Below are 23,083 nucleotides of genomic sequence, written 5' to 3'. Positions count from 1 at the left end.
GGCAATGGCGTCATAAGGCAAAATTTTTGAGGGGGCGATATGGCATATCGGGCAAATATATACACTACTCAAAAAAAGTTAAGGACCACTTTTTAATGTGTGTATACAATTTTCAAACCGGGTGTTGTATTTCTAGAAATACCCGAATATGGCTGTCTTGAATCTCCTCAAACACCCTGTAACAATTTCACACATGGGTGGTTTCAGTTGTTGCATGATGTCTCTCGCATTATTGCATATCCTGAAAAGTGGGCCCATTGTGAAGTGGTACAAATGTGGATTCAAATGCATTTTCTGTCTTTAGTCTCTACAATCAACAAATTGCTGACAACAGCAATGCCAAGATACAGCTGTCCAGGATGCCATCAAACACAATGAAATCAATTTCACACATGCAGTTCTTTCATGTCTCTTGCATCATTGCAATGTGCCCGTACAAAAGTGGCTTCCAAAGCATTTTCTGTCTTTAGTCTCTACAATCAACAACTTGCTGACAATAGCAATGCCAATATACAGCTGTCCAGAATGCCATCAAACACAATGACATCAATTTCACACATGCAGTTCTTTCATGATGTCTCTGGCATCATTGCAGTGGGCCATAAGACAAGTGTCTTCCAAAGCATTTTCCGTCTTTAGTCTGTACAATCAACAACTTGCCTACAACAGCAATGCCAAGACACCACCTAAGTGAAACAGATGTAGCCAGAGCCCTAGGGATGCTGGAAGCTGGCCTCAGTCAGCGAAGAGTAGCCAGAATGATGGGCGTGTCACACAGTGTCATTAGCAGAGCAAATCAAAGACACCGAGAGACAGGGCTATACTCCGAGAGACCCCGCAGTGGCCGACCAGTTTCGACAACCCCTAGAGATGATCGCTACTTGACGAATTTTAGCCTCCGCAACCGCTTTCACAGTGCACGCCGCCTCAACAATGACTTCGCTGCAGCAACTGGAGTGATTGTTTCCACTCAAACAATCCGTAACCGACTTCACAGAGCCAATATGCATGCCAGACGGCCAGCTCAGTGTGTCCCACTCACCCCTGCTCACAGAAGAATTCGTCTCAACTGGGCCCGGGAGCATGTCAGATGGACCAGACAGCAATGGCGTAGAGTTCTGTTCACAGATGAGAGCAGATTTTCCCTTGACCACAATGATGGACGTTCGAGAGTCTGGAGGCGACCAGGAGAGAGATTTGCAGACCCCTGTATTGCAGAACATGACCGTTATGGGGGAGGCAGCGTCATGGTGTGGGGAGGCATCACCTACGCCAACCGTACTCGTCTCTACGTGGTCCCAGGGGGAGCAATGACAGGAGTGAGGTACAGGGATGAGGTCCTTGAACCTATAGTGGTGCCATTTGCAGAAAATGTGGGACAAAACATCATTTTCATGGATGACAATGCCCGTGCCCACCGAGCTAGGGTGGTGACCGAGTTCCTTGAGGGCCAGGGGATTGAGCGTATGGAGTGGCCAGCGAGGTCCCCGGACTTAAACCCGATAGAGCACGTCTGGGACATGATGGGGAGGAGTCTCGACCAGCTCGAAGCCCATCCACTTGGACTGCAGCAGCTGGGTGTGGCTCTGGAGGCTGCATGGGATGCAATGGACGTCAGAGACATCAATCGCCTCATCAGCTCCATGAGACAGCGCTGTGAAGCCGTTATTGCTGCATGAGGTGGTCACACTCGTTACTGAACTGCCTGAAAGACACTCAGACATTCGTTTTTACCACTTCATGTCGGTAGCTGATACCCCTCGGGGCCCACTTTTCAGGATGTGCAGTGATGCGAGAGACATTGTGCAACAACTGAAACCACCCATGCGTGAAATTGATTACAGCGTGTTTAAGGACATTTAGGACAGTTGTACTGAGGTATTTCCAGAAATAAAACACCTTGTATAAAATCTTTATGTACGTTTTAAAAAGTGGTCCTTAACTTTTTTTGAGTAGTGTATATATATAAGTGAGCGAGCGAGCGAGCAAAAAAAAATTGACATTTTTATTGCAAAAATCCAATTTTGTGATAGATTTTGACATAATGATAAAAAGATGATATCATATTCACCCTCCCCTCTTTCCTTTTTTCTCTCTTTTTTTGTACGCCACGGTGAACAGGATTTTTGTTATGATTGTGAGCATCAGGGCGAAGCTCTATATGCTCGAGGGGGCCGAGTATGGCGCTTCTGGCAAGAAGTAGCTTAATATAGATCCCGAGCGAGCGAAGTGAGCGAGATAAACAAAATCACCTTTTCATGAGAATCTAACATAAGGATAGATTTTAACGTGATATTCAGAAAAATATAATACACTTTCCTTTCTTTCCTCATTTTTTTTTGTTTGATTGTAGAACTTTTGGGAGCCATGGTCCAAACTCATCCATATAACAGTGCTTTATGGGTGGGGTCCAGGGCAGAGCCCCGGAACCTCTTGATATCAAAGCCATTTTAAACCTTACAGATGGCCACTTATTTTAATCAAATTGCGTGTATATTATATAGCTTTAACACAACACATAAATTCAATGCAGTTGTGTATCGTAATCATCCAAATATTGTGAGGGGCACACCATAGCAAATGTGGGAAAATTTGTAAAAAGTCGCCAGCGAGTGAAGCGAGCCAGAAAAAAAAAGGCCTGTTAAAATGAAATTCTAATTATGTGATGGATTTTTACATCATTATAGCAATTATCATGACATCTATTTTTTTTCATTCATCTCATTTCGCTGCCTCCTTTATTTTCTTTTATTTCCCCTTGGCTGTGGAACCATCCCCGGTACGCCAGTGCTTCAACGTAAAGCTTAATGCAGGAAGGGTCCATATAGGGGCCCGTTAAAGAACCCATTAAAGGTTACAGATGAAGTTGGACAGAGCCTTTGGAGATTTAGCAAGTTTGTGATAGACTTTCATACGACATTATGCTATATAACATCCATTTTTCTTCCCGCTCGTTATCTCAATCCTCGGCAGTCCGGTAGTGTACGTTATCTTGTCCCTATTCTTTATTTTCCAATTTAGATTTTGGCTAATTCCATTCTGCCTTTATTTCCCGCTTTTGTTTGCCTTTTTGTCATCTTTAATTTATTTCTCTGTCTTACTAATCACGCTAATGTATTTGTATATCGGGGCGAATTGTCTTTCTCACTTGTTCTTTTTTCCTTCCTTTTCCCGTTATCTTTCCGTTTTCCCTTCTTTATGGTTTTTCTTAGTTTTCTTTTCCCTTTTTTTTTCCTTTCCCTTTCCCTTTCTTCCCCTTTTTTTTATTTTATTTTTCCGGTTTTTTATTTTCCCGGTGAGCTCCGCCAGGGGGGGGGGGGGGCAGCTTGTCCCCCCTGCCCTCCCGCCTGTTACGCCACTGTAACCCATTACATAACCCTTAAGCCCACCACACTGTTTTCAACTTTGAAACAAAAAGTACTTTTTTTAGAGGGAAAAATACAAATTTCAGCCAAAAATGTAAAACAAGGGTGTGGACTAGATCAGTGGTTTTTACCCAGACACGTCTTTAAATATAATAAAGAAATAAGAACAATATTGTTAGTCCTGGGGAGCGTTTCATGAAAGGACTTGTCGGACGTTTTATCCGACAAGTCCCATTTTATCCGACAGTTACCATAGTAACAGTACCTCTCAGCCAATCAACATCAGAGATAGATGTCAGATCTGACAACTTGTCGGATGAAAATGTTGATGAAACACTCCCCAAGTATAGATTCTCATTCTTGTCATAGTCTTTTACATGATGGATGCATAACAAATGTGTGGATGTGAAAATATCGCATTAAGTTCGGACTGGGGTAATTAGTGCCCGCCAACATGGGGCAAGTTGAGCCATGGTAATTCTTATGCTAATGTATAATAGAAAAACAAACAAACAAACCTTAAAAAGCCATTGATATGCAGCCAGAACGGAGCAAGTTCACATGACAGTTCTTTTACTTTTAGAGGATGTTAGTGTTTATAGAGAATTAGCAAGTGAAAAGACTTTAAATAAAAAAAAAACACATGCCGATTCTTTATGCATACATTTTGTACATAGTTTTTGTGGCTCAACTTACCCCTGAAGGTGGCACAACTTACCCCACAGATGTGGCAAGTTGAGCCATTTGACATTTCTATCGATATAAATGATCGAACATGATGACAATTATTTTGGGGAAGAGTATTTTCAACAATATTCATCATTTCACGGCTCAATGAACATGTAATGGAAACAAAAAATACGATTTTCAAATATCATTGGCAAGTAATTCTTTAATTTGGTAACTGAAATTATTTTTCTCAACCTTTTTCGTGATGTTCGTGACCAATTTTTTCAAAGGTCACAATGACTTTCAGGGTGGGGGTAGAAAGTCATATAAAGGTGAAAAATATTTCCCAAGAATCAAATTTAAAGGCAAGGTACTTAATACTACAATTTTATCAGTCATATCAATTCTAACAAGCAAAATGCAAAAAGTGTCACAACTTACCCCGCCTTCTCCTATAGATCACATAAATTGAGTATGCAATTCGTTTTGTGATTAATTGCATTATTTATAGGCGGACCCATTGTTCAGAACGGAATATCGACAAGTTTAATCTCCCGCTTAGGAAGAGAAATAGGAAGATAATCATCATTTTCATATGATGACATAATGTTCTTAAAATGTCCCTGTCCTATGTCAAAACTCAAAGTAATAATAATGAAACATATCAGACCTTTTTTTAAACTGTGATTCATATCCACCTCACAATTTTCCTACAAAGTGCTCGAAATACAGAGCTTAAATTGACCTTTTTTCAGATCGGAATATCAAATATTTAAATTATAAAAAAAAAAGATTATTTAAATATTTTTTTTTCATGGTGAAAAAGGATATTTAGAATACCCAGATTCTAGGTTGAAATCTGAAACACGCGCACGCATGTTTATTCAGACACGCAGCTTGTTCTCTATTTAAATCATTATGAGCCTATATATCCAGTTTCAGATCAGAATATCAAAATTTTTCTGTTGACGCTTTGCGCTCGCATTATTAATGTAGGAAGATTCCAAATTATACCCTATATTTTTCACCACTTACAAAACATGAAGAGAGTGTCCCGTTCTTAGGTTTGAAATCTCAATTTTTTCCGCTCTCGCCTCGCGCTCGCATCAATTGTTTGGTTATATACTTGTACCGTTTATGATTACAAAAGTGCATAGAACGTTAATTTTTTATGCCGGAACGTCAAAAAATTTTCAGCTCGCGCTTCGCGTTCGCATTATCTAATCATTGGAATATGTATCGTCTTAATTTCTGACTGCAAAACGTCTCAACAGGTCCCTTTTTGACAAGGCCAGTACGCATTATCAAGATTTCTGCTCGCGCTTCGCTCTCACAGTAATTATCTAGTTACATATGCATCTTGTTTAGGTTCATAAACATTGCCCAGAATGTTCAATTTTCAGGACAAAATGCATGAAATTTCAAATTGTTTAGCTCGCACTTCGCGCTTAAATAGTGCTTATGAAATTATTAAACATTTATGTTGTTTATAAGAATAAAGCTAAGAAATTACTGTAGGATATGGGCGTTTTGCTCCTCCCCCCAAAAAAAAAATCACAATCAAGAAAAATAAAGAGAAGAGAAAAGGGATAAGAGTGAAATATAATGTTATTTTCCAAATATTATGTCAAAATCTATAACGAACTTGGATTTTTGTAATAAAAATGTCAAAATTTTTGCTCGCTCGCTTCGCTCGCTCGTAACTTCTTATTAATTTTACGCGATACGCCATATCGAGCCCTCTAAAAAATTTGGACTAATTACACCACTGGGACAACCCCTTCAAAGAATCAAACAAAAATCAACTTTGAGTGGCCGATCGGGGAAAATATGGGTGAAAAAAATTTCGGCCCCGCCTATTGGCGGAGGCTGGATCCGCCCCTGTTATTATGTAAGAAGTTGTCAACTTAAATTCATACATTCAATGAATCTAGAAAGTATGTCATGCATATTGCACGTCGATTTGTGTTAAATCTTTGAGTATATACGGGCTAGATACATTTCTCTCAGTCAACAACTTGCTAGGTTATGCATCCTCTTCAAGCATGTAGGAAGTGTGGGTAAGATTGAAATATCCATGAAGTTTGACTCTGAGTATTTTTTAAAACGAGGAGTCATTTGTCATAATCATCAGGTAAGCTTAAAAAGTGATAACCATATTGTGCGAAGTTTGTAAGTAAATCTGGTAAGTCACATGCATGACTTTGTCAAGATGGTGACCTGATGAATATTGAAATGGAGACATCAAATCTGATTTATAATATTCACCTAAGGATGTTGCTCATTCCAGGTTGTCCAGGCGTCCTCTCTGTTTCGTTTTGTTTGAAGAGTGACCGATGTATTGACGACTTCGATTCTTGTCATTAATTTCTTTTTTTTCCCTAAGCGTGTAGGCAGTGGACATGATGGAGGACAGTCGACTTCGTTCGCGCTTCATAGATGGTGGAAGATCTGACCGTACGGTGATACGTCGTCGAGCTCCAGCACTTTTGTTGTTGCTGACTGGTTGTTAACGGCGAGCGTAATCAGGGTGCTCGAATGCCTTCAAGACGTTGTCTCGATCGGCCATCCTGGAAAATCTGATGATTATAGGATCGGGAGAATAAGAGGCGCTGGGATTTCTAGGATTGCGAGTTGTCGGAAGGCGGTGTGCATCAGAAATGGGAATATTCTCGGCATCATTATGTGTTATGTTTAGAAGCTCAGTGATTGCATTAGTAGATCCGTTAAGGACGTCTTCATCTTGTTTCTGACTTACACCATAAATCAGAAGGTTCATTTTCCTTAGGTAAATTTCATGCAGAAGCAACTTTTCTTCGAGGTCTCCAAAAATTTCTGCTTTCGTTGATGGCATCTGGAATGGTGGTAGTTTCAACGACAGAAATCCTCTCGGAAGTGTCACTAACGAAAACCTGTAGCTCAGCTACCGCTCTGTTAGTAGCATCTAGCTCTGACTTAAAATGAGCGATATCCCGCAAAACTTGATCTAATTTGCGGTTTATCTCAGAATTTGACTCCGCTACGGCACTTTTGACTGCTTGCGACATCGCAGTAATCATACTGGCCGAAACTCCTTCTCCATGTTCTCCGTGCTGGTTCATGAGTGCACTAGTGCGCGGTCTTGCCCCTTGAGCTGCTATGTCGGGATTCGCTGACTAGGGCGTGGCACTTTCTGATTCAGTTTTCTTAGCAGCGTTCTTTACCTTCACGGTCGGCTTGGTTTCGGCGTAGGGCATGTCCAATTTCTATTTCTGTGTCGCCGGTGTGACTGACGCCATTTTGGTTGCAGTTTTGGGGTCAATTTCAGACTTTTTGCTTGGTCGAAGTTGATATTGCTTATATTGTTTTGATTCCTGACACTTTTCTGGTCAGATATATAGCTCATAATGTTGATGTAACTTGTGTAAATAGGGGTTTTATACCGCAGTTGACTCTTTGATTCAATGTCAATCAATCTCATTTTTCCTCAGAAGTTGCTTGATGAGTAAAGACAACCACCTACGAAATGTTATATCTCAAAACTGTTCCGTTCAAAAGTTACAGCAATATGATTTAGGAGGAACTTATTTTTGTTGTGTATATAGTGTTGAAAGTACTTTTTGGGCCAATAAGTATTCATTGCACCCACATTTTCGTCGTACGTCTTTGTCAGGCGTTTATTACAATTCTGTCACATTAATCATAGAGCTGATCCTCAGACAGATGTTTCTATGATACAGTACTACTCTTTGTGATTCAATTTCGACTTAGGCCTATTTTTGTTCGTCTTCACTTTATTTGATTTTGTTTTATATTCATTATATCCATCTGCTTTCATGACATTTTGATACCTGTATACCATTTTAATTGATGTATTCTTTAAAAGAAAAATGTTTATCAACATTTATCTTTAGTTTTGTGAAACATTCTTCTAAATTTTGCAGATGTCGAGGAATCAAATGGTATTCCTGAAATAATTCGACTCGAGGAATATGGCATTGAAGTACAAATACCACCAAACGAAGCTTACAATGCAAAGGATATTACGGTTAAAGTGATTAACGATGTTCCATCCGAGTTGAAAATCAAGGAAACAGAAGCAATCATTACCTTTGGCTTGAAGATAAAGGCGCCTTCTAACGCAATCTTTGAACATCCTGTTAAAGTGACGATGCCTCACTCTGCAATATTTACACAACCAGAGAAGGCGGAAATCATTTTATACTATCGGAAAAGTGGTAAATTTATTATATTTTATACCTTAAAAAACGATGAGCTAATTTAGCTCTTAAAGAGCATGTACAGTGACTGCACTTTGGAGCGCTGATTTTGCTCGTTCAAATTTGAAGTAGACAAATCAGCACTCCGAAGTGCAGTCACTACACACGCTCTTTAAGAGCTAAATTAGTTCTTCGTTTTCAGATTGTTCCTTTTCAAATTACCCTTATTCCTTTAAAATAAAGATAACATACATGTAAACGAGAAGCCTATGAAATTTCAGTGAATAAAATGGGTCACCCGAGATTCAATCCAATATTCAGTTTTTGTATAAATAGGCACACGAAACTTGTAAATGAGAGTCAATATCAAAATATTTTTAGCATTCTAATTTTGGTAAATGGGAGAGTGATCCCCACCAAAAAAAATCGATACGACTGAAAGTGAACGCTAAAAAAGTGAAATAATTTTCATGTCAAAAGGTCCTGAGAAAATAGACCAATGAAAAGTGGCCCAGTTGTTATTTTTGTTCATTGTTTCCATTTAATTTCGATATAAAATATTCACCAAATTCTAGACACGCTTAAAAAGTAGACAATTAGGAACGATGCGTTAAAACTTTGTTTCCTTTATCTGATAGCTTCTGAACAGTTTGTTACGATACCTTCTACCAAACACATCAGTCCGTGGTGTGTGGTAAGAGAAAGGGACCTCGATGTCTACTTCGAACACTTCTGCGAATATTGGTTCGTGTCTGTCTACAACATGTTCAACAGATTGAAGGAAATATTCATCGGAAAGCGTCTTGTCTGTACGCCTTATGTTCCACTGCCACCATTTCTGAGCGGAATGCAAGTTCTGTTTGTCTACGTAAGAGATGCACACAAGAAAGAGGGGGAGGTTTGTTTCTTCGCTTATAATCACGATACAGTATGGAAAAAAGCTACGATGATACTTGCACGATTTGGGGCCCTGACTAGTTATGGCATCGAATCACGATATACGCCGACACTAAAAGCAATAATTTGCGTTTTTAGTGGAAGAATAATGTTTTTAGTGTCGTGCCCCCCCCAAAAAAAAAAAATGGCACGACAGAATTGGGGGACGATAGTCGAGAAATATTCTAAAACTGTAGGCAGTTTGTCGGGTCAAGTCCAGTGTCTGATGGTCATGGCACGACTGGCACGCATTTTACGACACAATTCACTAACCACCATGAAGTACGATTCTATGCCATTAAAGCCTGGGTTACGCCGGAAACGAATCAGCTGCGAATCCATCAGAATACACTTATTCGGGAGGATTCGGTCGTATTTTATTCTTTCTCCAAGAATACAAAAAAGTTCGGTAGGGATTCGGAAACATAACAGATTCAGCTCGTTTTGAAATGTTCAAAACCAACTATTAAAGTATCCTCCAAAATAATCCCGAATGAGGCCATGACAAATATCATTCGGTCTACATTCGGGAGGTGTTCGGATGGAATTTGGCTCAATTCTGGGAGGCATTAGGGGCACTCTGGGCAGTCAATTCTTGTCAATTCTGCTTTTATTCGTGACTTATTCTGGACCAATTCGTCTCTGATTCGGGGCGCTCCCCAAATCAGAAACGAATATGTTCTGAATCAACCCGAACTAGGCTATATTCGGGCAGAATCGCTCCGACTTTATTCAGGAGAATTCGGTTTTGGTGTAGCACCAGCTTGATGAACTTTCATACATTCAAGCCTTCATATTCTTCATGTATATATAGATATACGATGTAACTGATACTTTTTTTTTAACTTGCCAAACCCACCAGGTTCCGACTCGATATAAAGCTCCGTTTAAAGGAGAAGAATTTCTATTTGAGTGGGGAACTGGCCCAATGGAAATTACTTGTCCAGAAAGCACCATGGGAGATTCTCCAAAGGTAAAATTCACATAGATATAAGTTGATCAGGAGTGTAATGTTTAAAGCGTTTATAGTTTCTATGTGGCGGAATTAGCGACAAATAATTAAGACTCAATAATAAATAATTATGATGCAACTTTGTAGTGGAGATCAATACTTTTTATTACCGTAACCAAGTAGTCCAGTCATTTTAACTTAAAACAAATTGAAACAGAATTTATTCCAATGCAGAATTTTTTTTGAGGTCCATAGAAGACCATACTAAAAGTCTCAAAAAATCAGAATAGGGGAAAGTGTTTTAATTTGCATAAACATAATGATTAGTTTTGGTCACATTCGCTCATTTAGTTTACGTAGCAGGCGATGCTAGTGTTTATTTTGTACTCAGACCCGATTGCAAATCATATCAACTCCGGACTCGATATTACTATAAATAATTGGCCTCCTCAAACTAAAGCTTTATCATAAATATCAGTAAGCAAAGATTTTACTACAAGAACATTGTTACTATTAATACTAATGCATAACTTCGATTCTGTTTGGACTGTATTAATATTGCTTAACATGAAAGGGTCTAGGCACGGAAACTATCATAATTATGCTAGTCACGTGACATTGTACAAAAAAATAATGATATTTTCTGCCTGCTCGATCTCAGTTCAAGAGAAAAAATGAAATGTAGCCATTAAACCTGCCACATCCTATTATACTACCGAAGTCACTCACCCCTTTTCCGTATTTTGCCAATTTATGGGAAAATCTGTCAATTTGGAGCCCCTGAAGAGGGAAGGGGTCGATGTGCTAACAAATATATAGCTGATAGAAAAAAAAAACATTATCTTTCATCTCCTAGTGGTTTAACAAAATTAAAGTGACTTTTCTCTACAGTAGAAACGCCTTTTGCCTCAACGGTGGGATAAAATTGACTAATTTTCTAACAATTAGGCAAAATCGGCAAAAACATGGGGAGACTACAGCAGCCCCTGGATTAGTAGCGTCGGTGTGCCACCAGTTTTTTACATGTAGCTGATAGACGAAACCTATCGTTTCATCTTTAAGTGGTTTTAAATAATAAAAGTGACTTTGCCATATAGCAGAAATGCCTCTTTGCCTGAAGGGGGGGGGGGGGTCAAAAACTGCGATTTTGTTTTAATAAAGAGGGAAAATAGGCAAAAGGGTGGGGGGACTTCGGCAAGCCCTGAGGGGGTAGACTTTGCTGAGCCAGCACTTCGTTATATGTAGCTGATAGAGGGAAATCTACTTTTTTTTACCGACTCAGATTAGAAGAAAGCAAAATTAGGATCAAAATTAAAGGTGTACAAAAGATTCGTCTTTACCCAAGCACCATTGCTTTGGTACTTTAGGCATACTGCACGCCATTGTAAGGCTGTGGGACCGACACTAATTACGGCTAGATCTAACCAACTACTCGCCCACGGTAAACTTACTTTTACGGTGCAATCGGATGTTTTTTTTCTCAGCGAAAAAAAATTATCTCCAAGTTGTTACGAAACAATGAAATTGGTTTGCTATATATCAGAAAAACATTTTTACATCAATGAGGGCTCCGAATTGGTAGATTTTTCCATAAATAAGCAAAATATGGAAAAGGGGTGGGTGACTTCGGCAAACCCCTGAGAGGTAGGGTTTGCTGTGCCAGCACTTCTTTATATTCAGCTGATAGAGGAAAATGTGTTTTTCATCCCCAAGTGCTTACAAAACAATAAAAGTGGTTTACTGCAAAGGGGAAACGCCGTTTGCCTCAATGGGGCTAAAAATGGCGAACTTTCCAAGAAATGGGCAAAATACGAAAAGGGATTGGTGACTTCGGCAGTCCCCTTAGGGGGTAGGATTTGCTGTGCCATCACTTCTTTATACATGTTATATGTAACTGGTAGAGAAAAGCCTCCTCTTTTGCCTCCAAGTGATTTCAAGACAATAAAAATAGTTTTTCCCTGTAGCTAAACACCACTTTGTCACATTGGGGGCCCCCAAAAGCACGATATTTTAATAGTTGAGCTACGGATAGGGGGTAGCTTTGACAGGCTATTGCGGGACTGCTTTAATGCTCTTGAACGTAATTGCATGCAGCACGCAGAACAATGCATCCTCTAACTTTTCCAAGAGATTTCATTAATACAACAGTTGCTTTAATATGTAGAAAAAGCCCTTTACCCACATATCAATTTTCGATTCAATTCAATTCAAGGTTTATTAAAAACATGAGTCGCAGCCAAATGGCTGAATTGGTCATGTATACAAAGTTAAAACAATTAAAAGACTCATTACATATTTCAAACATTAAAAAGCAGTACACCTTTGTAAAAACTGACATGATAAATATGTGTATAGGCAAGAATACTTAGGCAATGAAAATGTATAAACATGTACATAAGATAATGAGGAAAAGGTAAATTAAGAATAATAAAAACAAAATAAGTAAGCTGTAAAAGATCAATAAAAATATATGGATATTAAATAAAAGAGTTGATTTCCTCATTCATGAAAAATCTTGATATTGCAAGTAGGCTGGTATTGCTTTCAAATGAGCAATGGGTTTATTGATTAGGCATGTCTTTATTCAGGAGATCTATGAAATATGGTATGGGGCTATTGCGAAATCGATTTGTCTTACATTTGTATTGCTGATATCTAGGAGTATGTCGGAGATTGATGGTTAAGTTTTTTGGAGGAGGTAACCAGGTACTGAATGTTGGATGTTTGGTTAAAGACATTGCGAAATCCAGGCTGAGTTTCTCCCTTCTGTATTCCAGAGTAGGAATTTTACATGATAGGCAAGCACTGGCATCATCTGTGTAGTTTTGGCCCAACCTGATTCTCCAAGCTCTTTTTTGAATTTGCTCTAAACTTCTTACATGTTTCTTTGTAAGCCCACCATTAAAAACTGGGGTGCAATATTTCATAACAGGACGAATGTAGCCCATGTATATCAATTTCAGATCCGATAGAGACAGCCCATATCGCTTCAAAAGCCTAAACATGTTCAACTTCCTGTTACATTTTTGATGATTTCCATGATATGTAGGTCCCATTTTTGATTGGATTGGACGATTACACCGAGAATTTTAACAGATTGAAGTTTTTGTAGAGGTAAGTTATCAATATAAAAGCTTGGCTCAGCAGGAGGATATTTGGAGAATGTCACAATTAGTGAAGAACATTTTGAAGGGTTCAACTTCATGTGGTTTACATGGTTTAGGAGGATCACTGATCCAGATTGTATAATGTAGATTGTAAGTCAGAAGGATAATTTTCTTTACGACATTCCAACAAAGTAAGATCGTCTACATATTTATAGCAATCGACTGATGTGTTTTCACAAGCATCATCAATCATAATCAGGAAGAGGATAGGACCTAATTTAGTCCCTCGGGGTACGCCAGCGTGATTGGGTAAGTAATTAGACAAAGTGCCTTGATATTGTTGACGATTTTCCAAAAAACTTATAATCCATCTAATGATACAAGGTCGTACATTGAGTTTGATCAACTTCCTAACGAGGATGTTTAATATGATCCAGCCTATCAAATGCCTTTGTGAAATCAGTACACACAACCGTGGATAGACTCTTGCTCTTTTCGCCATTCTCATACATTTTGTGGAGCAAACTCACAAGATAATGAGTGGTCGAAAAACCAGAGCGGTTTCCGAATTGTCGTGAGTCAATTTTGTCAGTGATATCTTTAAGAAGCCATTTGGCTATAAAAGATTCTGCAATTTTAGCAAATTGACTTGTTATTGCAATTGATAATATACACCTTTCTATCGCTATACGCTCATGGTCATACCAACAAAGGCTAGGCAAGACCAATTTAATATATTGTACTCCCTTCAAAGGCATGCCAGCGATCGCGTTGTGGTCGATATCAAAAGTGTGACTAAGACACGGAGGTTGGTGTTTGGTGTCACTTTACTGCAATATCGAATAATACATTCGGATGTATTTGCCTTTAATCTTGTGCATTAGTTGTTGATGCTAGTGATGAAACAGAAAGATATTAACGCACATGCAACTTTTTGACCGAGAACATGAAAATTTTGGCATAAATTCTCACATTTTTCAAAAAATATTAAGCGGACAGTCCCGAAAACGATTGCAATGGATTTATAATATCTTAATCATAGATTATCCCATTATCTGTACAAATAATATTAAGGATAAGGTATATCAATTAATTATGGCAGCCATCTTGGATTTATGCAAAATAGATGCCTTTCCCCTATTTGGATAGTTTGGGACTTTTAGTATGTTGTACTAGGGACCTCACAGAAATGCATTGTGGTGACAAAAAATTATGTTGCAATTTGTTCCAAGTTTGGTCAAAATTTGGGCTACAATGACTGGACTATTTGTTGTGCTTGATATATGCAGTAAAAATGACAATTTTATTTTTTGTCAACATTAATGTTTGTATTAAGCAATGTATATGTGCCTGTCTCGCCCTTTGCAAACAATCGTCATTGTAATCATGCTCTAATACTGATGGTGATGCCCCCCCCCCCAAACCCACATAATTTAACATATTTAATACCTAATTTGTTGAGTTTACTTATGTATTTACTTATTTACTTATTTTTCATAATTATATTACAGATTCTCGAGGAACGCAAGATACGCTACTTGACAGACTGCCAACCGAAATTCAAAGTGGACACAAAAGATATCCAAGATGCTGAGATGATAGTCACTTTCGTCTTGAAACAAAGCACAACAAGTGAACTCCTGGTTCCAATGCAGTTAATTGGTAACTCTTCATATTTGTATAACTAAATGAACCGTCGATGGCATCGCGATATTCTATCCACCTACACTGTTAAAAATATAAACAACGCTGTTTACATGTGAATCGCATAGGGGTTGTTTAAACATTTTAAACTAATTTTTAGAATCAAATATTTAATTATCAATAATATAAGCATGGTTGTTTAAGATTTTAAACACTTGTTTTACTGTTTAAACAACTACTGTGCCATTCTCATAGTAAACAGCGTTGTTTATATGATTTTTAATAGTGTACAAAGCAGCCATGAATTTGAATATCTAGCTGATTTGAACACGCTGCTGTGCTTTCATTTAGTTCCAATGCATTCTAATTAAGTCTGCGTGTATTAATTGAATATTATTTTGTACATACTGGAATTATTGGGAAAGGTATCGATTCGCGACATTCTGCTGTTGCTCGTAGGTGTTTAAACAATGGAAATACTTTTCCGGAAACTGAAAAAAAATCACAGCAAGTATTCAAGACGAACTGCATGATTCTGGAGGAAAAGTACAATACATGGTAATTGAAAGTATGAAGTTTGCTGGGGTCACGGAACGGTTTTAATATATATATATATATATTTTTTTTTTTTTTTTTTGGGGGGGGGGCTGACTGTTCAAGAATCAGAAGTAGATGGTATTTATTCATGCTTTTGTTCTCATTTTGGGGGTAAAAAGCAGGGGTGTAAGGCAAAACTATTAATTGTAGAAATAAAAATAAACTCCACAAAAAAATTTGGCGCAATTTCTTCAAAGAATCAGAATCAATCAATCAAATCTATTTTTTTTTCACTATAATCCATGCAAAATCAATATAAAAAAATAGTGTAATTAAGAAAAGATTCTGTTAACCGAAGAAGGGTAATTCCCTGAAAGGAAAGCTTGTGCCGGGATACGGCTGTCACACATGAATACAAAATACTGGTTATTAATGAGCCATTTTCCTGAAGATTCGATTTGTTTGATTCTAACAATTAGAAACGCCTCTTGCATCACCGAGATACCACGATTCTAGACCTGACAGTTCGCCAACTTCAGATTTAGATCCATCTCAAGAGCAACACGAAAACAATGCTACCGCTGTAGGCGCTCAATCCCTAGATAATTCATCATCCGGCGTTACAACAAGGTTAGCTTACAATTTAAATTCATATTTATTTTAAAGCATTACTATAGTGAATGACAACAATCGGTTTAATTCGGCATGAGGACGAATTAGGTTGTCTGTCAGGAATTTGAGTTTCGCGAGGCATTTTATGAAAAGTCAGAAGACGTGATAGTCTGGATCATAGACAGGAAATCATTTGTAGGACCCACTTCATTTCTTTTGTGTGGATATTCCCCTATTGTATGTCGATTCAGTTGGGTGCAGAAGAACTCACAGGTAGTAGTCAATATTACATTTTCCGAACCTAGAATGTTTTTTCCGATGAAGTTTTTTCTGGATTCAGGTTCCTATGAGGTCCTAGAACAAATTCAGCTTGGTTGCCCAAAGTTGGTGTTTGGGCAATTTTGCTAATTTGCATAAATAAAAAATGGCCGCCAGATGCCATCTTGATAACCAAACCTTTGAACCTCTTGCCCCAAAATGACGAGGAATAACTCCTTCTCCCGGGGGGGGGGGCACTTACATTGACGAGTGGATACCATGCGCGACCAAAAAAACACGTAAAAAGGGTGTCTTTTTCAAGATAGGGCACGTGACGTAATAAGGGTGTCAAAATAACTAAAATAATGAAAAAAGGGTATCTATTTTCGCTAGAAGAGCTACGCGTTTAGGGTCAAATTTGCGAGGGTATAGAAAATTAGGACTAAAATGTTTTATTAAGGATGTACTTTTGCCCCAGTCAACACTACGTGTTTAGAGTACAATTTACGCGAGGTGTGGGAGGTGGGGCTGTACTATACCCAATGATGTAGTTAAAGGTACATGTAAACTACGACCGACGTCCGTGACATAACAATTAAAATATCGCTGTACTTGTTTAGGGGTTCAATTCAGGGAATACTTGCCAAGAGTATCGTTTTGTTTCCAATACTTGTTAAGGGTAGGGTTTCACACGCCAATACTTGTTAAGGGGTGCATTTTCAGAACATGGAAAATACGTGTTTAGGGTGCTTTTTGAGACCCCATGGTCGCGCATGGTATCTACTCGTCAATGAAAGTGGCACCCCGGGCTCCTTGTAGGGGTTTAGGGTTGTGTATAATCCATTTATATTATTACTTTTGCAATATAAGGTCGTCTTCAGGTCAAATCCAAGTTGGCCGCCAGATAACGCCATCTTGAAACCCTTTGAATCATGAATAATATAACTCTATCCGTGAGTTATTAGGTATGATTCAATTAGTGTTGTAATTTTGCAATAAAGAATAATCTTCAGATCAAATCCAAGTTGGCCGCCAAACGCCATCTTGAAAAAATTACTTTCCGGGGCTTACGTGTAAGAGCTAATGTAAGGGGATTTCAGTTAGAATACTCACTTTTTTTTATTAATTCTCAATTTTACGTTAAGGTGAAGTCAGATCTAAGATAGTCAGAAGGTTGTCAGATTTCTACATTAAACGCTCGCCTTAGGGTTTCGCGTGTTCTTATCAATGTTTTTTTCAATGTCTATCCATACTTTTGTACTGAAGAGGCTTTAAAGTCTTATTTGAATTTTAAAGTGTTTTCTCCATATTTTTCCTAAATCAAAGTGTCCGATGATAGGTAGGCATCCGTTCGTCTCAAAAGACGATGGTGTAGAGCTAGGTTTTACACTTTGTATAGTGGCTGTAGAGTTCCGCTCTTGAGTGGCGGTCTCTAGAACAATTTGTACAGATGGAGGATGGCGCTGAGATTTAGATACAGATGTTGCCCTGGCCTTCCTCCTAAGCCTTTGGTCTGCCAATTTAGCATTCCAATTATTTTATGACGTCTTCACACCTGTACTTCTCCATAGATGTCGACTATCCACATCTCCACATAAGTGTTAGTGCCAATGCCGGCAAGTTATATGTCACGTTTGCATGTGTTATCAACCACGTCAACCTGTCAACCGATGGGCCGAGACTTGTCGAACAGCTGACCTTACAGGTACGTTTCATGCTTACATGCCTCAACTATCATGACTATTTGAGGCGCCTTTGACCAAGGAGCGAGAATAAGTTGGGGATGCAAGCATGTACGCTGCAGGGCCTCTGCATTTTTCACTCTGTCCTGTCATTTAAAGTGCAGGATACGTCCGAGGTAGCTGAAATGGAAGATGCTTAGCCACTTTTCTTGATCGGCGTACATTTTCCAGGACTTACTTCCATACAGGAGTTTGGCCATGACTGTTGCAGATTTTCCTATCCTGGTGCTGATCTTCTTGTCCAGTGAAATGGAGATGGAGACAGAAAGTCACTATCCAATTGCGAACTATCTGGAGAACAGTCATGGGTCGATCAGGATGTCTGTCTTTTACAGGCAGTCAGTCTGCAAGCCCCTGTGTTAATGAGCATATGAGCAAGGTTTATCCAAGTCCTCTCGTGGCTGAATTCATATCCCTACAAAATATCGTGAATTGTGAGACTTTTTTCTCAAAGAAATTAACCACTTTTTCCTTTAGTAATATTGATTATTTTTGTACAGTAGGAAAGAGTAAACGTTACTCTTTAATATTACTTATTTCTTTTGAATAAAATATTTTGATAAATAGGTGAATTTTAGGCATGAAAAGAGGCCTCAAAAAGAGTTTTCTTCCTGTTTAATCTTGCAAATTGTGCAAAATTTTGTGTTTTCGGCACAAACATTATTTATATCCTCAGAAAGCTCAAACTCTCTGCTTTCATACAATGTCACTCTCGATATGTGACACCTTTTAGATGGGTCAGCAGCCAGCCTTTTCCATCAAGATGCAAGACGAGATTTCTGAAATTTTTGAGTAGCATAAAATCTAGAGTTCTGATTGGCTGAATAACGTTTTCAAAACAAACAGCGGCGGGTAATTTGAAGAGATTACCACATGGTGAGTGTGACCTTCAGAGGCCCAGTGTGGGGAACATTGGAATTTGCGTGGGTGTGTAGTCTCTCTGACCAATCAGAGCGCAGTATTCCTGTTTTTACTGCTACATGTACTTGGCCTATGAAAAGCTGGCTGCTGACCCATCTAAAATACCTCTTCTTATAAAAATTATATATTAAAGCTTAGATCTCCAGCTTTATCATAATCTAAAAATCATTTGTGCTCAAACAGAAACAAAGGGTAAAAACACCAACTATTGTTGCATAAAATAATTATTTTGTTTCATGTTTTAGATCGAAAGTTTAACCTATATTACAACATTTTTTTAAAAATCCAAACACATGACCTAAATGAATGATTTTTCTTCTTTATAAAGATACCTAAAACATGAAATTTGGTTAATATTTAGACCAGCGATGGCCGAATAAAAAGAGGTGTTTTGGTCCGCACCAAGGAACAGGTTTTGGGGGACAGCCTATCTTAGGAGGCTAAAAAATGCACCCCTGCTGACCAAGTCAGGACGAAAAGCCCAATGATAAAAAGGAAGGTAATAAATTGACTAATTTCTGAAAATCACTTTTTAATTCAAATAATACTATGAAGCCATTTCACTGTTCACTAGTATGGTTGGACATACAAAAATGATTAGATCTCCCGAAATGGATCATAGCCCAAACCTTGAATGGTTTCATTCTATAGGTGAGAGGTTAAGGACGAAATCTATAAAACAATCGGACCATCTTAGACCTGACTTGACCTCAAACTAAAAATGGAGAGATTAAAAGAAATGAATTATTCTCAATGAAATCCTCTTACATGAGCTCCTACACAGGTAACCCTCTTCAGGACAGCTTTTTGGGAGAGTACTTCTTTAAGGTTCAAGGTCCAAAAGTCTCGGGAAGCAGTTTTTTTTATATGGCGTTTAGCGGCCATCTTGAATTTGGTGTTAAGATGGTCCTATATATATTGCAAAATTATAATCAGAAATGGAATCATAATACCAAATAACTCACGAAAATCGGTATAATTCATGATTCTAGGACAGAGGGTCCATAAGTTGATTTTTTTCAAAATGGCATTTGGCGGCCATCTTAGATTTGACGTGAAGATGACCTTATCGCAAAAATGATCATATAAATCGATTCTACACACCCCTAGACCCCTATAAAGAGTAATTTTTCATAATTTTGGGGCAAGGGGTTAAAAACTTATGTTTTCAAGAGGGCATCTGGCGGCCATTTTTTATTTATTACAATTAGCAAAATTGCCCAAACGGCAACTTTAGGCAACCAAGTTGAATTTGTTCTAGGACCCTATAGGAACACAAATCAAGAAAAAAAAACATTTCTAGGTTAGTATATTGAGTCTATGGGACTGTCAACTCGACTATAGATCTACCATGTTCTTTGCAAATGTGCCCTCTTTGGGGCACAATGAGGTCGATGAACTTTGGTGATTTAAGTTTAGTTTAGTTTAGTTTAGTTTAGTTTAGTTTAGTTTACTCCAACGATGTTGTAGGACTAAGCCTGTTCATCAATCAAAGTAGAATGTCTATTGCTGCTCTCCTTCAGACAAAATTAGATGCGCTACAGATGTTTAATTTCCGATCACAATCCTAAATGATCATATATCATTGTTATATGTCTGTAAAAACTTAATTACGAATTCACAGAAACACACACTCTGTATTTGTCCGATAGACATGATAGAGGGCTCAACACTTCTTCCAAATACTGTCCAATTTGTTGCATGACCCAATATGCCCCTCCCGGTTTTTTTTTTCCTTCAAAATCTTCGACCTCGAGAAAGCTACTAATAAATTCAGATCGAGTGCCAATTCGATATGTATCAATGTTGCCGATAGGGGGTACTTTATCATTTGAAATACTTTTTATCAAGATTTTTTTTCCCTGAGAAGTTCAGAATATAATTTTTATGGGAAATTATATAATTGCAGAAAGGGCAATTTTTGCAAGGATTTGATTAAAAAATACAAATAACTACTTCACTCTTGTAAAAGTGTCATGTTTAAGTAATGTTATATTTATTATAAACATATGACCTAGCTTAGTTCGACACATTCTTTATTTTTGTCCGATACAGTGGGTTACACGATCTTTCAATTTTCAACGTTACTTGAATTCCATCCCGTAAGCTGTTCCACTTTTAAGTTTTCAGTAGGACCTAATTTAATATTTTCACTATACATGTTGTTAAGTTTATCGGAAAATTATGTTTCTAACCATAAAAAATACATTATTTTCCCTTTACCAGTTCCTCTAAGGTAGATAAGGTAAACATGCCGGGACGGAGACTGAGTGATGCTATGTTGCTTGAACTTGCCAACCAAATTAATTCCACGGTTTATCCAGTTAGTGAGTTTGCTGTAGATCTGGGCTTTGATGGTGCCACCGCAACTTCTGCAGAGCATACGTCGATTCAGACTATGGATCCGCAGAGGAGATACAAGATTATTATTGATAAGTTTGTCTTGAAAAATGGACGAGATGCTCAGAAACTAATAGAAATATTTACGGAAAAAAAGAAGCAGCTACTCGTAGATATTATAAAAGAAAGTGAGCTATAGGATTTACAAATGGGGTAAAAACAAATACTGTACATTTATCATATGAAGCTACATTTATGAGGAAGGAAATCGTGGATTTCCTAATACTGTTAAAAAAATTGTATTTCCTTTATCATATCATAATGTGAAAAAGGCCATTTGCTCCATCTTGATTCATCATAAACCCAGGGAATTATTTTATTGTATAAGGCATGATTTGTGATAAATCTTGTCAAGGTAATGAATTTAGTTCGTCCCAGAACAAGATTGAACGGAAATGAATCAAAAGTTCTTCTGACACTGATCACACAGCTTTTAAGCTAGCTAACAAGCATGTTAACGACCTCATAGTAAAGGCTAAGACAAAATACTATACGGAATTACATTGTAAAGCTAATGTCGAAACAGATTTTGAAATTGATAATAATCTGATCCACAAGAATGTTGAATTTCTTCCTGTGTATGAAAATCCTCTTGATCTAGCAAATCGTCTTTCTTTGTTTTTAGTCAAGAAGAGTGATATCCGCAACAATGTCACAAATACACCTCCACAAAGAAGTGGAGATAATCAAGAAGTCAGTTCTTTTCATGAAAGTATGTTCAATTGTTTTGAGGTCGTCATTAAGGATAATATCAAACGCATTGTAAGCAATATGTCTAAAGTCACTTCTTTAACAGATTCTCAACCTACTTGGCTTTTGAAAAAAAATTGTCAATTGCAATATTCCTGCTCTGACCTACATTATATTGTAAACAGTTCATTATCATCGGGTACATTTCCAGATGGTGTTCATCAGGCTACTGTTACACCAATAATCAAGAAAAAACAATTTGAATAAAGACACATTATGTAATTATAGGCCTGTTAGCAATATTTCACATATTGCTAAAGTGATAGAAAAGGTAGTATCAATTAAACTAACAGAACGCATAAATTAATGATAATGGCTTATACGATCCAATGCAGTCAGCATATAGATCCTATTTCAGCACTGAGACAGCCCTTTTGAAATCGGAGAATGTTGATTTGTCACTTTTTGATCAACATAAGTGTGTTTTCTTAGTCTCATTGGACCTAAGTGCAGCTTTTGATACTGTGGATCATACCATATTACTGAATCGCTTAGAATCTCGATTTCACATTTCTGGTCTAGCTCTGAGATGGTTTAAGTCTTATCTGACTGGTTGGTCATCTAGGGTAAGCATAACGGGAGAGTTGTCTGACCCGTTGGTCACTTAGTTTGGGGTACCTCAAGGGTCAGTTCTCGTGCCGATTCTGTTTAGTCTGTGTATCTCTCCCATCTCTGACATTATTAATAAACATGGTCTACATTTTATTTGTTACGCCAATGTTATACAACTGTATTGTTCCTTTGACCCGTGCTCTTTTGAAAATATCAATGAAACACTTGGGAAAACCTCTCTTTGTATTTCAGAAATAAGTATATGGATGTCATCTAACTATCTCCAGCTGAATAATAGCAAAACAGAATTCATAGCTCTCTGTTCTTCTGCCCGCCATCTGCTAACAATATCACATATCCAGCTTAATGTTAATGGTCAATGCATCCCCATCTCCACTAAAACTACTGTTCTTGGAGTATGCATTGATAACATGTTCAC

The 23,083-nt window shown here is 37.9% G+C and overlaps 1 protein-coding gene across 1 annotated transcript in view; it reads left to right on the top strand.

The window, feature by feature from the left end:
* Positions 1-21,481, top strand: part of LOC135154354 (serine/threonine-protein phosphatase 6 regulatory ankyrin repeat subunit B-like) — a 46,197-nt gene extending 24,716 nt beyond the window's left edge. The window contains exons 4-9 of the mRNA XM_064100491.1: positions 7,958-8,251; positions 8,872-9,131; positions 10,032-10,142; positions 14,740-14,890; positions 15,889-16,039; positions 21,169-21,481. Coding sequence (XP_063956561.1) covers positions 7,958-8,251; positions 8,872-9,131; positions 10,032-10,142; positions 14,740-14,890; positions 15,889-16,039; positions 21,169-21,481 — 1,280 coding nt within the window. The remainder of the gene's footprint in view (positions 1-7,957; positions 8,252-8,871; positions 9,132-10,031; positions 10,143-14,739; positions 14,891-15,888; positions 16,040-21,168) is intronic.
* The last annotated feature ends 1,602 nt before the right edge of the window (positions 21,482-23,083 follow it).

This window comes from Lytechinus pictus, chromosome 6 (genome assembly GCF_037042905.1).
Source record: "Lytechinus pictus isolate F3 Inbred chromosome 6, Lp3.0, whole genome shotgun sequence".
NCBI lineage: Eukaryota > Metazoa > Echinodermata > Echinoidea > Temnopleuroida > Toxopneustidae > Lytechinus > Lytechinus pictus.
Note: the sequence above shows the minus strand (reverse complement) of the source record. Positions and strands in the feature narration are given on the sequence as shown.